This window comes from Mercenaria mercenaria, chromosome 13 (assembly GCF_021730395.1).
Source record: "Mercenaria mercenaria strain notata chromosome 13, MADL_Memer_1, whole genome shotgun sequence".
NCBI classification, from domain to species: Eukaryota; Metazoa; Mollusca; class Bivalvia; order Venerida; family Veneridae; genus Mercenaria; species Mercenaria mercenaria.
In genome coordinates, this window is record NC_069373.1 from 26,495,039 (window position 1) to 26,512,749 (window position 17,711).

Genomic DNA, 17,711 nt, shown 5'->3' on the forward strand with positions numbered 1-17,711 from the left:
TTAAATTCATGTAACTTACCTTGACCTTTATCAGAGTGACCCAACGGCTTCGTTTGTGGTGTAGTTATGTTGCGTCTTTGACGTCACTTATGTTAAGATAGTCAGATGCTTTTTCAGAAATGGCGAAGTAAAATAAGTTCCGGACACAGAAAGTATAAAACAAACTATTGTGTAGATCGCGGTATGACTCCTTCACAATAAAACGAGAAACGGAAAATTCAGGCAAATGTTAGCAGGACACTAAGTCTTGTCTTTACAAAATGTTTGTTCTCACATATAAAGTTTTCTGAGAAGGTGTTGACAGTTTGAGAAAGTGTCATATTCTCCGAGTATCTTTAAAAATTGATGACATTTTTGAGATTTCTGTAACCGTTTAAGCAACGAGTGTGATTTTCACGTAAAGTCATTATTACGCAAGCTGTAAATGGCGATTGTAAACAGAAATTCTTAGACTGATTTTCAATACATATTATATTCCAATGTATTATAATGTTTTCCAAATTTTGATGCAAGATCGGTGTGATAATATACATGCTAGCATATGTTTTGATGTTTATGGTATAATAATTGAATTGGTGCTACACCAAAAGTGAAAATATAAAATTCTTTGGAGTGTTACCATACATCATGTGATTGAAATAATTAATTGAGCCATCATGATAACAATTTGTTAGAAAAATAAGATACAGCATGAATGAACCAAAATGCATGTCTGTTAATGTGGGCATAGGCATTGCTGAACAGTATTAATGTCTACCCCTGAGACATATTGTTTTTGCCCTGTCTGTCCGTCCGTCACACTTCATTTCCGATCACTAACTAGAGAACCATTTGACCAAGAACCTTCAAACTTCATAGGATGGCAGGGCTTATTGAGTAGATGACCCCTATTGTTTTCGAGGGTCACTCCATCAAAGGTCAAGGTCACAGGGGCCTGAACATGGAAAACCATTTCCGATCAATGACTTGAGAACCACTTGACCCAGAATGTTAAAACTTAATAGGATGATTGGTCATGCAGAGTAGATGACCCCTATTGATTCTTGGGTCACTCTGATAAAGGTCAAGGTCACAGGGGCCTGAACATGGAAAACCATTTCCAATCAATAACTTGAGAGCCACTGAATGTTGAAACTTCACAGGATGATTGGTCATGCAGAGTAGATGACCCCTATTGTTTTTGGGTCACTTTATCAAAGGACAAGGTCACGGGCCTGAACATGGAAAACCATTTCTGATCAATAACCTGAGAACCACTTGACCCAGAATGTTGAAACTTCATAGGATGATTGGACATGCAGAATAAATGAACCGTATTGATTTTTGGGTCACTCTATAAAAGGTCAAGGTCACAGGGGCCTGAACATGGAAAACCATTTCCTGTCAGTAACTTGAGAACCACCTGACCCAGAATGTTGAAATTTCATAGGATGATTGGACATGCAGAGTAGATGACCCTATTGATTTTGAGGTCACTCTGATAAAGGTCAATGTCACAGGGACCTGAACATGGAAAACCATTTCCAATCAATAACTTGAGAACCACTTAATCCAGAATGTTGAAACTTTATTGGGTGATTGGACATGCAGAGAAGATGACCCCTATTAATTTTGGGGTCACTCTGATAGAGGTCAAGGTCACAGGGGCCTGAACATCGAAAACCATTTCCTGTCAGTAACTTGAGAACCACTTGACCCAGAATGTTGAAACTTCCTAGGATGATTGGACATGCAGAGTAAATGACCCGTATTGATTTTTGGATCACTCTATTAAAGGTCAAGGTCACAGGGGCCTGAACATGGAAAAACAATTCCGATCAGTAACTTGAGAACCACTTGACCCAGAATGTTAAAACTTCATAGAATGGTTGGTCATGCAGAGTAGATGACCCCTATTGATTTTGGGGTCACTCTGGTAAAGGTCAAGGTCACAGAGGCCTGAACATGGAAAACCATTTCTGATCAATAATTTGAGAACCACTTGACCCAGAATGTTGAAAGGATGATTGGATATGCAGAGTAAATGACCCATATTGAATTTTGGATCACTCTTTTAAAGGTCAAGGTCATAGGGGCCTGAACATGGAAAACCATTTCTGATCAATAACTTGAGAACCACTTGACCCAGAATGTTGAAATTTCATAGGATGATCGGACATGCAGAGTAGATAACCCTTATTGATTTTTGGGTCACTCTATTAAAGGTCAAGGTCGCAGTGGACAGAACATGGAAATCCATTTCCAGTTAATAAATTGAGAACCATTTGACCTAGAACCTTCAAATTTCATAGGGTGATAGGACTTACAGGGTAGATGTAGTCGTTTTGGGATCACTCTATCAAAGGTCAAGGACACAGGGGGCTGAAAGCTCTTTTTCAATCAATAACTTGAGAACCACTTTACCCGGAATGTTGAAACTTAAAAGGATGATTGGACATGCAGAGTAGATGAAAATGGAAAACTGTTTCCAGTTCATAACTTGAGAACCACTAGGCCCAGAATGAGGAAACCTAGTGGGATGATTGGACATGCAAAGTAAATGACCTCTATTGCAACCAGCCATCAGTGTCTCTTTGACTTTTGTTCCTGTCCACTATTGACTTTTTGCCTATATGACTATGCATTGGGGGAGACATGCGTTTTTTCTACAAAAGCATCTTCTAGTTAAAGCATCTCTTTCATTGCCACAATAAATTTGAAATGGTTGGAAGTGTGAAATATGTTACATATTTCAGGTCATTAGAAACTGTAAGAAATAGACCAGTCAGCTTCATGTGTGGAGGAAAATTTATCATTTAACATGGAGAATACAAATTTTGTTGCTTTTAAAAACCTTTATCATGCTTTAAATCATTATATCTTTCTTTAGGGGTTGGTGGAAGTTTAATGAAGATTGGTCTAGGTCCAAAAGGCATGTTTTCCGGTTTTGTTATAGCCTCATTTCTAGGGTAAGTACTCACAAGTTTATTGTTTGTTCTGCTGTCCTTCTGTCAGCGTTGTCTGTTGTGGCAGATTTTGTGAAGGAACTTCATAATGAGAACAAACACGTTGTCTCTTGAGTGGATGAAAAATGAATCTTTCTCAGATGCCATGGTAATCTTCAGTATTGTGAGACTTGGTGTCTCAGTGCCATAAAATCAGTAGTGTAATATTATGTTACCCAGTACTTTTCACCACAAAGTCAGTACTGTAACATTGTGTTTCAGTATTACACTATAACATCACTATGTCTCCACCCCTACTTGTTTTTGCCCTGTCCATCCGTCCGTCACACTTCATTTCCGATCATTAACTGGAGAACAATTTTACCTAGAACCTTCAAACTTCATAGGTTGGCAGGGCTTATGGAATAGACGATCCCTATTGTTTTTGGGGTCATTTGATCAATAACTAGAGAACTACTTGACCCAGAATGTTGAAACTTCATAGGATGATTGGACATGCAGCATAGATGTCTCCTATTGAGTTTAGGGTCACTCTGCTGAAGGTCAAGGTCACAGGGGCTTGAACATGGAAAGCCATTTCCAATCAATAACTGGAGAACCACTTGACCCAGAATCTTGGAACTTCATGGACATGCAGAGTAGATTACACTTATTGATTTTCAGGCCACTCGATTAAAGGTCAAGGTTACATGGGCCAGAACATGGAAATCCATTACCGATCAGTTACTTGAGAACCATTTGACCTAGAACCTTCAAACTTCATAGGGTAATAGGACTTTGAGAGTAGATGACCCTTATTGTTTTTATAACCCCACAAAACGAAGTTTGGGGGGGGGGGGGGCGGTATATAGGAGTGAGCTTGGCGGTCGGTCGGTCCGTTGGTTTTGCATGGTTTCCGGATGATATCTCAAGAAAGGATCAATTGAAATAATTTTTGGTACACAGGTGTAACATCAGAAAATACAGGTTAGGTTCGAATTTGGGGTCAGTAGGTCAAAGGTCAAGGTCACAGTGACCCTGAACAGTTAAACGGTTTCTGGATGGTAACTTGAGAACGCTTGGGCCTAGGATCATAAATTTTAGTACACAGGTGTAACATCATGAAATGCAGGTCAAGTTTGACTTTGAGATCTGTAGGTCAAAGGTCAAGGTCACAGGGACTCGGAACAGTTAAATGTTTTCCGGATGATAACTTGAGAACGCTTGGGCCTAGGATCATAAATTTTGGTACATAGGTGTAACATCATGAAATGCAGGTCAAGTTTGACTTTTAGGTCAGTAGGTCAAAGGTCAAGGTCACGTACCTGAAAGTAAGGTTCTGAGTAACTGAGATGCTGGGCCAAGGATCATAAATTTTAGTACACAGGTGTAACATCATGAAATACAGGTCAAGTTCTACTTTAGGTCAGTAGGTCAAAGGTCAAGGTCACAGTGACTTGGAACATTAAAGGTTTCCGGATGATAACTTGAGAATGCTTGGGCCAAGGATCATAAATTTTAAAATTGATAGGGAGGTTGGTTATGAATAGCAGATGACCCCTAATGATTTTGAGGTCAGTAGGTCACAGGTCAAGGTGACAGTGACCCGGAACATTTAAACAGTTTTCGGACAATAACTTGAGAATGCTTGGGACTAGGATCAGGAAACTTAATCTGGAGGTTGGTCATGTCAAGCAGATGACCCATATTGATTTTGAGTTCCAAAGGTCAAAGGTCATTTAAACCTTTTACGGACAATAACTTGTGAACGCCTTGGCGGAGGATCATGAAACTTCATAGATCATGACTAGTTCTGTGACAAGGCCATATTGTGGGGGTATAATTCGTCACTCTTGTGACAACTCTAGTTTGATCTACTAGATCAAAGGTCAAGGTCACATGGGCCTGAACATGGAAAACTGTTTCTAATCAATAACTTGAAAACCACTTGACCCAGAATGTTTAAACCTCATAGGATGATTAGACATGTAGAGTAGATGACCGCAACTGATTTTTGGGTCACTTGATCAAGGGTCAAGGTCACAGGTGCCATGCATTTGTCACACTTCATTTTCTATCAATAACTGGAGAACTGTTTGACCTAGAACCTTCAAACATCATAGGGTGGTAGGGTTTACAGAGTAGATGACCCCTTGACCTACCAGATCAGAGGTTAAGGTCACAGGGGCCTGAACATGGAAAACCCTTTCTGTCAAGAATCATTTGAACCAGAATGCTTAAACTTCAGATGATGATTAGACATGTAGAGAAGATGACCCCTACTGATTTTTGGGTCACTTGATCAAAGGTCAAGGTCACAGGGACCAAAACATAGAAAATGTTTTTCCCATCAATTACTTCAGAACCATTTGACCCAGAACCTTCAAACTTCATAGGATGATAGGACTTTAGAGTAGATGATCCTCATCCTTTTTTGGGTCATTTGAGCAAAGGTCAAGGTCACAGGGGACTGAACATGGAAAATTCTTTCCCATCAATAATTTGTGAACCACTTGACCCAGAATGTTGAAACTTCATAGGATGATTTGGACTTGCAGAGTAGATGACCCTGTGTGATTTTGGGATCACCTGCTAAAGGTCAAGGTCACAGGGGCCAGAACATGGAAAACTGTTTCCAATCCATAACTTGAGAACTATTAAGTGCAGAATGTTAACACATTGTATAATAATTAGTCAGAATGTTTGTCTTGATGACCTTGAGGTCAAGTTCAAATCTGGGTCATATGGAGTCAAAAACTAGGTCACCCGGTCAAATCTAAGGAAAGCTAGTTAACACTCTAGTGGCTACATTTATCTGTTCTGCTTTTAAAAAGACATCATTTACAATCTTGGTCTGTGACAAGTGTGCAAGAATCATAAATGGAATAAAAGACACACACATCAAAAATGAAACCACTGCTATCGTACTTTTACAATGTAAAACAGCACCCTGCTGTTTTTGAGAGCTAGAATAATACTCCTTTAAAACTCTAGAAGTCACATTTTCTACTTGATCTTCATAAAACTTTTTGAAAATGTTCGTCTATGAAATCAAGGCCAACTTAGATTCTAACTTATCAACTTATTAGGTGTTAGAATAAGGTCAGCTGAGTGTTACATGTAGGGCCTTCAGGGCCCTCTTGTTGTATTTTATTTTCTGTCAGTATATAAGTTAGTCTTTATTATCAACATGTGAAGTTTTGTACCCTCCCCCACCCCCCAAAAAAAACACCAAAAAACGTTATTTTTGTAATCCGGCAAACTGGTGATCTACTCAGAAGGTGTTATACAGGATAACAGTTTCTGATAACAGAGTAGGGAGGTTATAACTTTGGATTGTACATTCATCTGTGTCTAATTCAGAAGCATTTTTGCTTGACAGTTCGAAGAATAGCCTAGCTATTCTACTCATCCTGGCGTTGGTGTCGGCGTCATAACTTGGTTAAAGTTTTGCATGCAAGTACATACAGCTATCATTTAAAGGCATATAGCTTTGAAATTTATTTTTAGCTCACTCGATGTCCGGCGTCTGTCGTCTGTCTGTCAACATTTAGCTTGTGTATGCGATAGAGGCTGTATTTTTCAACTGATCTTCATGAAATTTGGTCAGAATGATTATCCTGATGAAATCTAGGATGAGTTCGAAAATGGGTCATCTGGGTTCAAAAACTAGGTCACTAGGTCAAATCAAAGAAAAACCTTGTGTATGCGATAGAGGCTGTATTTTTCAATTGATCTTTATGAAATTTTGTCAGAATGATTGCCTTGATAAAATCTAGGTTGATTTTGATTATTGGTCATCTGGGATCAAAAAGTAGGTCATTAGGTGAAATCAAAGAAAAACCTTGTGTATGCAATAGAAGCTGTATTTTTCAATTGATCTTCTTGAAATTTGGTCAGAATGATTGCCTTGATGAAATCTAGGTCAGGTTCGAATATGGGTCATTTGGGGTCAAAAACTAGGACACCAGGTCAAATCAAAGGAAAAGCTTGTTAACACTATAGAGGTCACAATTTTGGCCAATCTTAATGAAACTTGGTCAGAATGTTACTCTCAATAAAATCTTGGACAAGTTTGATATTGGGTCATCTGGGTTCAAAAACTAGGTCACCAGGTCAAATCAAAGGAAAAGCTTGTTAACACTAGAGGTCACAATTTTGGCTCAATCTTCATGAAACTTTGTCAGAATGTTACCCTCAATAAAATCTAGGATGAGTTTGCTATTGGATCATCTGGGGTCAAAAACTAGGTCACCCGGTCAAATGAAAGGAAAAGCTTGTTAACTCTCTAGAGGCCACATTTATGACTGTATCTTCATGAAACCTGGTCAGAATGTTAATCTTGATAATCTCAAGGTCTAGTTTGAATCTGGGTCATGTAGGGTCAAAAACTAGGTCACCAGGTCAAATCAAAGGAAAAGCTACCGTATTTTCCGGACAATAGGCCGCTGCACGGTATTGGCCGCAGCCGTATATTTTAACTATTTCAGAAATAAAATTTAACGTATAGGCTGCTCCAGCATATTGGCCGCGGCCTATACACCACAATGCGGCGAACATGACCATGTCGTATAAAGAATGTTCTCGATAAATAGTCATTGAAATCGATTGTATTCACAGGTAATTACATTGCTTATCATTCGAATGCAGTGAGCTGTTGAGTCCGAATGTACGTTTTCGTGAGATGTTTATAAAGGCCCTTTCGGCAAAATTGTCCATTCTGTACTCATTACATTTTACTTGATTCGATCGGATATTAAGCAAAATACGGCTACACCGACGAGAAAGAGAAAATTAATTAAAATCGACACTGGAATATCCAGTTGAATTTCAACAACTTTCAAAATGCAAGTGAAAAATTAAAACTGTTGTATAGGCCGCATGAAAGGCTTTTTTAGAAGAAATAAAATGACGTATAGGCCGCTTCGACGCATAGGCCGCACCCTTGAAAATTTCACTTTTTTTAACATATAGGCCGCGGCCTAATGTCCGGAAAATACGGTAGTTAACACTGTAGAGGCCACATGTATGACTGTATCTTAATGAAACTAAGTCAGAATGTTAATCTTGATGATCTTTAGGTCAAGTTCAAATCTTGGTCATGTGGGGTCAAAAACTAGGTCACTAGGTCAAATCAAAGGAAAAGCTTGTTAACAGTCTAGAGGCCACATTTATGACTGTATCTTCTTGAAACTTAGTCAGAATGTTATATGTGTGTTCGGGTTAACGTCTTTTTCAACAATTTTCACAATAAACCGTGTCTATGTGCAGTGAGACATCCCAAACTTAGTGCTGCTCACTGGAATCACGCCGGAAAATGGCTGATACCCAACACCAGTCACATTATACTGACACCGGGCTGACCAGTCCTAGCACTATCCCCTTAATGCTGAGCGCCAAGCGAAGAAGCTGCTAGTACCATTTTTTACGTCTTTGGTATGACGCGGCCGGGGATCGAACCCACGACCTCCCGCACTCGAAGCGGACGCTCTACCACTAGGCTACCGAGGCGGTAGTCAGAATGTTAATCTTGATGATCTTTAGGTCAAGTTTGAATCTGGATAATTGGGGTAAAATACTAGGTCACCTGGTCAAATCAAAGGAAAAGCTAGTTAACACTTTAGGGGCCACATTTATGACCAAATCTTAATGAAACTTGGTCAGAATGTTAATCCTGTTGATCTCAAAGTCCAGTTTGAATTTGGGTCATGTAGGGTAAAAAAAACTAGGTCACCAATTCAATTCAAAGGAAAAGCTATTTAACACTTTAGAGGCCACATTTGTGACTATATATCTTAATGAAACTTGGTCAGAATGTTAATTCTTTTATCAAAATACTATTAAATTTATGTGAAATTAAAATTGTTTAAGAAAGGAAAACCCACTTGATCTTTTACGGAACGTAACAACAATCTTAAATTTTAGCTTAGACACTTAGCGCGGAGAGTAGTTTCCCTTTACCAACATGGCGAAAGTCGTAAATTAACTTATTTTGAAGTTTGAAAAATCGTCTATAGCCGTGTATACTACGCACTCGGGGGTTGGTCCCGGGGGTCAGAAATCTGGAAAATGTCATTGTCACAGTGACTCAGCAGAAACTAAAACAGTCCCTAGCCACTAACTGAACAACACTTTGACCTGCAGGAATTTTTCTTGTATCAAGCTATACCTATATTGTTCAAAGAATTCCATTACATGCGGATCTCTCAGGTTTCATAGTGTTACACTCCTACCAGGTTACCTTGACCAGTTCATGAAATTTGATTTTTTTTTTACAAAAATAGTTCATGAATAAATATTCATGAAAATCAAAAATTTCAGTACATTATCTCAGCTCTTAAAAACAAGTGCATGGACACTACTTAATTGGTACAGGTATTATTTAGTAACTGAAAAAAAGATGGATTACTGTATCATTTAAGGCAAAGAAGTCCTTTTATAATGTTTTGTAGTGTTCATGAAATATTCAAGAAAAGCATTAATGTTTTCATGAAGTTATAAGAATATTTGTTCTTGAAGTGTTCATGGAAAAAACATGAAGTGCAAATGAGACATTGAAATAAAGAACAAAATAACGCAAGAATTCTTCATGAAGTATTTTTATGCCCCCGGCATCTACTGATGCAGGAGGCATATAGTGATTGTCCTGTCCGTCCATTTGTTCGTCCGTCCGTCTGTCCGTTCATTCGTTCGTTCATCCGTCCGTACGAGGTTAACCAAGTGGGACCGTTTCGTCTAGCATCAATACCCCTTATTAGAATGACTTGATACTAATGCAGATGAAACCTGTGACCATTCCTCATCTTCAGACATCACCTGACCTCAGTTTGACCTTGACCTTGAACTTGACCTCGTTTTAGATTTGGGTTGCTTTGTATCGACAAGGATGCCACCGGGGGCATCAAGCGTTTATTGAACGCAGCTCCTTGTTTTCAGGAATATTTTCATGAATTCTTCATGAAGATTAATAAATACAAAGTTCATGAATTCTTCATGAACACAGGCTATGCTTAATTTCATGCATTTTAGGCCAGAATTTTTTTATTTTTCGTTTTACCAACCCGCCGACCCTAGATTTTGCCCGATGGAAAAAAAAATAAAATCAAAAAATCAAAAAAAAAAATCCAGTTTAGCGACTTTTTAGGAATTTAACCGATACGTTATAGCCATAGTTTATCACTAGCATATCGTTGGTGAAGTTCGAGGAAACATGCTGAAAAGTTTATCAAATGTGAGGCAGATATGCCAGTTGATGGACATGAAATACATCCAGTGTAAAATGAAAACCCCACCCACTGAGACTGTCAGTAGTTCCAAGGATCAAGATGTAAAATCTGCATTTGATGTTCTAATGACAATGCGAGTTCGATCCTCGGGTGGGGCGTATGTTCTCCGTGACTATTTGATAAACGACATTGTGTCCGAAATCATTAGTCCTCCACCTCTGATTCATGTGGGGAAGTTGGCAGTTACTTGCGGAGAACAGGTTTGTACTGGTGTAGAATCCAGGAATACTGGTTAGGTTAACTGCCCGCCGTTACATGACTGAAATACTGTTGAAAAACGGCGTTAAACCCAAAACAGACAAACAAAGCGTCAAAATTATGCATTCCTACCAAAACCTAGGTATGATATCTAGCAGTACTATAAAAAAATTTGTTTGCGGCAGTTTAATGCTATACACGTATATATAAATCAAAAATTGGTAGTGCATGTATCTAAAATGTATGTATATCATACTATATGTTGAGACAATTATTAATAAAATGGTCTAAAGATGGTGACCTAAAGTAACCAAGGGGAAAAAATCCCTATGAACAGTCCAGACCGGGGATTGAACTGTCGGAAGTGCCTACTATCACTACACTCCTCCCCACTTTATCATTGAAGACTTGCACTGTACCGTGGAACTGCAGAGCAGAGTTTATACCTCTTCAAACTGTCTGCTCTGTAAACCTACCACTCAATGAAAGCCCTGATCTGTTCAATTTACCTCGTTGCCATTAAAGTAACCGAGGGAGAAAAAATCCTAAGTCCCAACTAGGGATTGAACCGTAGTTTTAATACCGGCTTCTTTCACAAAAGAGTGGCAGCCTTGACTATCCCAGAAAAGGTGCAAATAGGTGAACTGAAATATAAACAGATTCATTGAGTGAGCAATATTCAAGAACATTTTTTGTCGCGCACCCTCTCCCCCCTCCCCCCACCCCCACCCCCGCAACCCATGATATAATTCCTACGCATCTGAACTACTAACCGTGCTCTAAACAACAACAAAGCATGGCAAAGGATTTATTATTTCTCCGGTAAACTACCATAGAGAGGCATAGTGTTCATCATTCCATAAAGCCTGATGTTGAAATGCACATTTGTTAATAGGTCATCATATTATAAAACAACATTTTGCGTAACTTTCTTTTTCTCCTCCTACCTTACCCTTTTCCAAAAAAAATCTGTAAAAAAAAGTAATTGTGTAACTGTTTTTTAGCTCACCTGTCACATAGTGACAAGGTGAGCTTTTGTGATCACCCTTCGTCCGTCATCTGTCGTCCGTGCGTCAACAATTTCGTGTCTGCACGATAGTGGTTTCGTTTATGATTTTATTTTAACCAAACTTGCACACAACTTGTATCACCATAACATCACGGTTCCTTTCTTGAACTGGCCAGATCCCATTATGGATTGCAGAGTTATGGCCCCTGAAAGGGCCAAAACTAGCTATTTTGACCTTGTCTGCACAATAGCAGCTTAATTTATGATTTGATTTTTACCAAACTGGCACACAACTTGTATCACCATAAGATCTTGGTTCCTTTCTTGAACTGGCCAGATTCCTTTAAGGGTTCCAGAGTTATGGCCCCTGAAAAGGCCAGAATAAGCTATTTTGACCTTGTCTGCACAATAGCAGCATCATTTATGATTTTATTTTAACCAAACTTGCACACAACTTGTATCACCATAAGATCTCGGTTCCTTTCTTAAACTGGCAAGATTCCATTATGGGTTCCAGAGTGATGGCCCCAGAAAGGGCCAGAATTAGCTATTTTGACCTTGTCTGCACAATAGCAGCTTCATTTATGATTTGAATTTAATCAAACTTGCACAAAACTTGGGTCACCATAAGATCTCGTTTCGTTTCTAAAACCGGCCAGATCCCTTAATGAGTTCAAGAGTTATGGCCCCTGAAAGGGCCAAAATTAGCTATTTTGACCTTGTCTGCACAATAGCAGCTTCATTTTTAGCTCGACTATTCGAAGAATAAGTAGAGCTATCGTACTCACCACGGCGTCGGCGTCGGCGTCGGCGTCACACCTTGGTTAAGTTTTTCGTACCAGTCCACATTTTGACAAAGTCTTTTGAGATAAAGCTTTGAAACTTTCAACACTTGTTTACCATCATCATGGCCAGTTATAGGCAAGAGCACATAACTCCATCAAGGATTTTGGCTGAATTATGGCCCCTTTTGACTTAGAAATCATGGTTAAGTTTTTCGTACCAGTTCATATTTTGACAAAGTCTTTAAAGATAAAGCTTTGAAACTTTCAACACTTGTTTACCATCACCATGGCCAGTTATAGGCAAGAGTACATAACTCCATCAGGGATTTTGGCTGAATTATGGCCCCTTTCGACTTAGAAATCTTGGTTAAGTTTTTCGTACCAGTTCATATTTAGTCAAAGTCTTTTGAGATTAAGCGTTGAAACTTTCAACACTTGTTTACCATCACCATGTCCAGTTATAGGCAAGAGCACATAACTCCATTAAGGATTTTGGCTGAATTATGGCCCTTTTTGACTTAGAAATCTGGGTTAATATTTTCGTACCAGTTCATATTTTGACAAAGTCTTTTGAGATAAAGCTTTGAAACTTTCAACACCTGTTTACCATCACCATGTCCAATTATAGGCAAGAGTACATAACTCCATCAAGGTTTTTGGCTGAATTATGGCCCCTTTTGACTTAGAAATCTTGGTTAAGTTTTTCGTACCAGTTCATATTTTTTGTAAAGTGTTTGACATATGGCTTTGAAACTTTTATCACTTGTTTAGTATAATAGTCTCTATCTGTAGGAAAGAGAACGTAACTCTGTCATCTATTTTGGCTGAATTATGGTCCTTTTTGGACTTTGAAATTGGTTCTGTTTTCATACAAGTCCATGTTTTGTCAAAACTATTTGACATATGGCTTTTAAACTTCGAACACTTGTTTATCATTATGATTTCCATCTGTAGGCAAGAGTACATAACTATTTTGACTGAATTATGGCCCTTTTTGGACTTTAAAATTGGATCACATAGCCATTTAGTGCAAGACTTATCGAAATCAAAGTAATACAGGAACATTGTTTGTCTCATCTATTTATTTCTTTTGTCTGAATATCCGTGGAAATATTTTGACCCCATTCTTCAATCAATTCTTCGAATAGTCGAGCGCGCTGTCATCAGACAGCTCTTGTTTATTTGATTTTAACGAAAGTTGCACACAACTTGTATCACCACAAGATCTTGCTTCCTTGCTTCAACTGGCCAGATTCCTCATGGGTTCCAGAGTTATGGCCCCTTAAAGGACCAAAATTAGCTATTTTGGTTTTTGCAGCCATGTAGAGACTTCATTTATGGTTTCATTTGATACAAACTTCCAAAATATCTTCAACAACAATAAATCTTGGATTCCATGACAAATCAGATCCAATCGTAGTTATTTTATATCTGATTACCTCCCCTGATTGTGATCAAAATGGATTTATATTAGTAAGTACTTATAGGACTTATTTGAAATTTCATTATTGTTATTAGTTGGACTGAGACAATCAGGGTAGAAAACTATGAACTGATTTTATGTCAAATTACCCCCCTTTAATTTAAATTAAAATGGGTATATCTCCATAACTAATGAAGATACTGATCTGAAATTTCATTTATGTCAACAGATTTATTTGGCAGATCCTTCTTTTGTTCACTTACAATATTTGTTTTTTTTTTAATTACTTCCCTTTTACGTTACTATAAATTGCTTATTTTTAGTAACTTTTTTATTATTGGCCGTAGGGAAAAACCGAGACCACTTTTCTGATGTACAACATGGATGGTACCTCCAATTTTTAGGTGTTTTTTGACATATCTATACCTTGTAAGATTTTTTTTTCTTTTTGGTTAAATTTCTTCCCTTTGTTGTTCCTGTCCTTTGGACTTAGATATTTTTTCTGAGGACCTTCTTGCCCTCAAGTGCAATGATAACAGGTGAGCGATATAGGGCCATCATGGCCCTCTTGTTTTTAGCTCACCTGAGCACAAAGTGCTCAGGGTGAGGTATTGTGATCGCTCACCGTCCGGCGTCCGTCCGTCCGTCCGTCTGTCCGTCCGTCCGTCCGTCCGTCCGTCGTCCGTCCACACTTTCCTTTAAACAACATCTCCTCCTAAACCAACAGGCCAATTTTGATGAAACTTCACAGGGATGTTCCTTGGATGGTCTTCTTTAAAAATTGTTCAAAGAATTGAATTCCATACAGAATTCTGGTTGCCATGGCAACCAAAAGGAAAAACTTTAAAAATCTTCTTCTCAAAAACCAGAAGCCCTAGAGCTTAGATATTTGGTGTGAAGCATTGCCTAGTGGACCTCTACCAGTTTTGTTCAAATCATGACCCTGGGGTCAAAATTGACCCCGCCCCAGGGGTCACTTGATTTTATATAAGAAAATCTTAAAAAAATCTTCTTCTCATAAACAAGAAGTCCTAGAGCTTAGATATTTGACATGTAGCATTGCATAGTGGACCTCTACTAAAGTTGTTCAAATCATGACCCCGGGGTCAAAATTGACCCCACCCCAGGGTCACTTGATTTTACATATGAAAATCTTCAAAAAATTTCTAAAAATAAACTAGAAGGCCTAGAGCTTAGATATTTGACATGTAGCATTGCCTATTGGACCTCTACAAAATTTGTTTAAATCATGTCCCCCAGGGTCAAATTTGACCCCGCCCAGGGGTCACTTGATTTTACATAGGAAAATCTTAAAAAATCTTCTTCTCAAAAACCAAAAGCCCTAGAGCTTAGATATATGGTGTGAAGTATTGCCTAATGGACTTCTACCAAGTTTGTTCAAATCATGACCCCGGGGTCAAAATTGACCCCGCCCCAGGGTTTACTTGATTCTACATAGGAAAATCTTAAAAAATCTTCTTCTCAAAAAGCATAAGCCCTGGAGCTTTGATATTTGACAAGTGGCATTGCCTAGTGGACATCTACTACAGTTATTTCAAATCATGACCCAGGGGTCAAAATTGACCCCGCCCCAGGATCACTTGATTTTACATAGGAAAATCTTCAAAAAAAAAAATCTAAAAATAAACCAGAAGGCCTAGAGCTTAGATATTTGACGTGTAGCATTGCCTAGTGGACCTCTACTAAATTTGTTCAAATCATGACCCCGGGTCAAAATTGACCCCGCCCTAGGGGTCACTTGATTTTACATATGAAAATTTCTAAAAATAAACCAGAAGGCCTAGAGCTTAGATATTTGACATGACATTGTAGCATGGCCTAGTAGACTTCTACAAAAAAATTTCAAATCATGACCCCTGGGGTTAAATTGGCTCCACCCTATGGGGTTACTTGATTGTACATAGAAAAATCTTTAAAATTTTCTAAAAAAAACAAGAGAAGGCCTAGAGCTTAGATATTTGACATGTAGCATTGCCTAGTGGACCTCTACAAAAATTGTTCAAATCTTGACTCCCCCTCCCCCAACGCAGGGTCAAATTTACCCAGCCCCAGGGTTACTTGATTGTACATAGGGAAATCTTCATAAATTTGCTAAAAATAAACCAGAAGGCCTAGATCTTGTTCAAGTAAGCAACTCTACTCAGTTGAGCGATATAGGGCCATCATGGCCCTCTTGTTTTATTCCTTCCTCCTACCCTACCCTTTTCCAAAAAAAATCGGTAAAACGAAAAATTAAAAAATTCTGGCCTTCAGATGCATTTACCACTTTATGAATCTGTTTTCATGAGCTGCTGATGCATTTGTCTCATTTGCACTTCATGTTTTTAGCCCACCATCATCAAATGGTGGGCTATTCAAATCACTCTGCGTCCGTGATCCATCGGTCCGTCCCGTCCGTTAACAATTTCTCGTTATCGTATCTCCTCAGAAACTACTTGGGGGATTTTGACCAATCTTTGTCAGAATGATGTATTGGTACCCTAGTTGTGTCCACCTGAAAATCAGACTGATTCAACAATGTTTGAGTGAGTTATGGCCCTTTGTTTATTATTATAATTTACATAGAGAAAAACTTTGAAAATCTTCTTGTTCAAAACCACAGGGCCTAGGGCTTTGATATTTGGTATGTAGCATCATCTAGTGGTCCTTTACCAAGATTGTCCCATTTATTTCCCTAGGGTCAAATATGGTCCCACCCCAGGGGTCACATGTTTTATATAGACTTGTAAGGGGAACTTTGAAAATCTTCTTGTCCAAAACCAAAGGGCCTAGGGCTTTGATATTTTGTATGTGACATCATCTAGTGGTCCTCTACTAACATTGTTCAAATTATTCCCCTAGGGTCCAATATGGCCCCGCCCTTGGGCTCACATTGTTTACATAGATTTATACAGGGAAAAACTTTGAAAATCTTCTTGTCCAAACCACAAAGCCTAGGGCTTTGATATTTGTAATGTAGCATCATCTAGTGGTTCTCTACCAAGTTTGTTCAAATTATCCCCCTAGGGTCAAAAATGGCCCCGCCCCTGGGGTCACATGGTTTATATAGACTTATATAGGGAAAAACTTTAGAAATCATTTTGTCTATAACCTACAACATTCAACTTTGGACCACATGTATAGTTTTGAGTGGCTAGATGAACCTTGACATGAGTTGACCTTGATCTTGACCTAGTGACCTACTTTCACATTTCTGTAGCTAGAGCCTTCAAATTTGGACCACGTGCATAGGTTTGTGTACCGAAATAAACTTTGACCTTGACATTGACCTAGTGACCTACTTTTATATTTTTGAGGGTACAGGCTTCATATTTGGACCTTATGCATAGTTTTGTGTTCCGAAATGAAATGAGCTTTTGTGATCGCGCAGCGTCCGTCGTCCATCGTCCATCCGTCAGCCGTGCGTGTGTAAACTTTTGCTTGTGACCACTCTAGAGGTCACATTTTTCATGGGATCTTTATGAAAATTGGTCATAATGTTCCCCTTGATGATATCTAAGTCAAGTTCGAAACTGGGTCACGTGCGGTCAAAAACTAGGTCAGTAGGTCTAAAAATAGAAAAACCTTGTGACCTCTCTAGAGGCTATATATTTCACAAGATCTTCATGAAAATTGGTCAGAATGTTCACCTTGATGATATCTAGGTCAAGTTTGAAACTGGGTCACGTGGCATCAAAAACTAGGTCAGTAGGTCAAATAATAGAAAAACCTTGTGACCTCTCTAAAGGCCATATTTTTCATGGGATCTGTATGAAAGTTGGTCTGAATGTTCATCTTGATGATATCTAGGTCAAGTTCGAAACTGGGTCACGTGCGGTCAAAAACTAGGTCAGTAGGTCTAAAAATAGAAAAACCTTGTGACCTCTCTAGAGGCCATACTTGTGAATGGATCTTCATAAAAATTGGTCAGAATGTTCACCTTGATGATATCTAGGTCAAGTTCGAAACTGGGTCACGTGCGGTCAAAAACTAGGTCAGTAGTTTTAAAAATAGAAAAACCTTGTGACCTCTCTAGAAGCCATATATTTCATGAGATCTTCATGAAAATTTGTCAGAATGTTCACC

The 17,711-nt window shown here is 38.6% G+C and overlaps 1 protein-coding gene across 5 annotated transcripts in view; it reads left to right on the plus strand.

Annotated features, from left to right (window-relative positions):
• LOC123529257 (RPII140-upstream gene protein-like) overlaps window positions 1-17,711 on the plus strand; it is a 157,860-nt gene that overhangs the window by 103,433 nt on the left and 36,716 nt on the right. For 4 of the 5 annotated variants that reach the window (XM_053521367.1, XM_045309507.2, XM_045309509.2 and 1 more), the window contains one exon: window positions 2,870-2,948. The exons of the other annotated variant lie outside the window; for it this stretch is intronic. In XM_053521367.1, coding sequence (XP_053377342.1) covers window positions 2,870-2,948 — 79 coding nt within the window. The remainder of the gene's footprint in view (window positions 1-2,869; window positions 2,949-17,711) is intronic. 5 annotated transcript variants of the gene reach the window in all.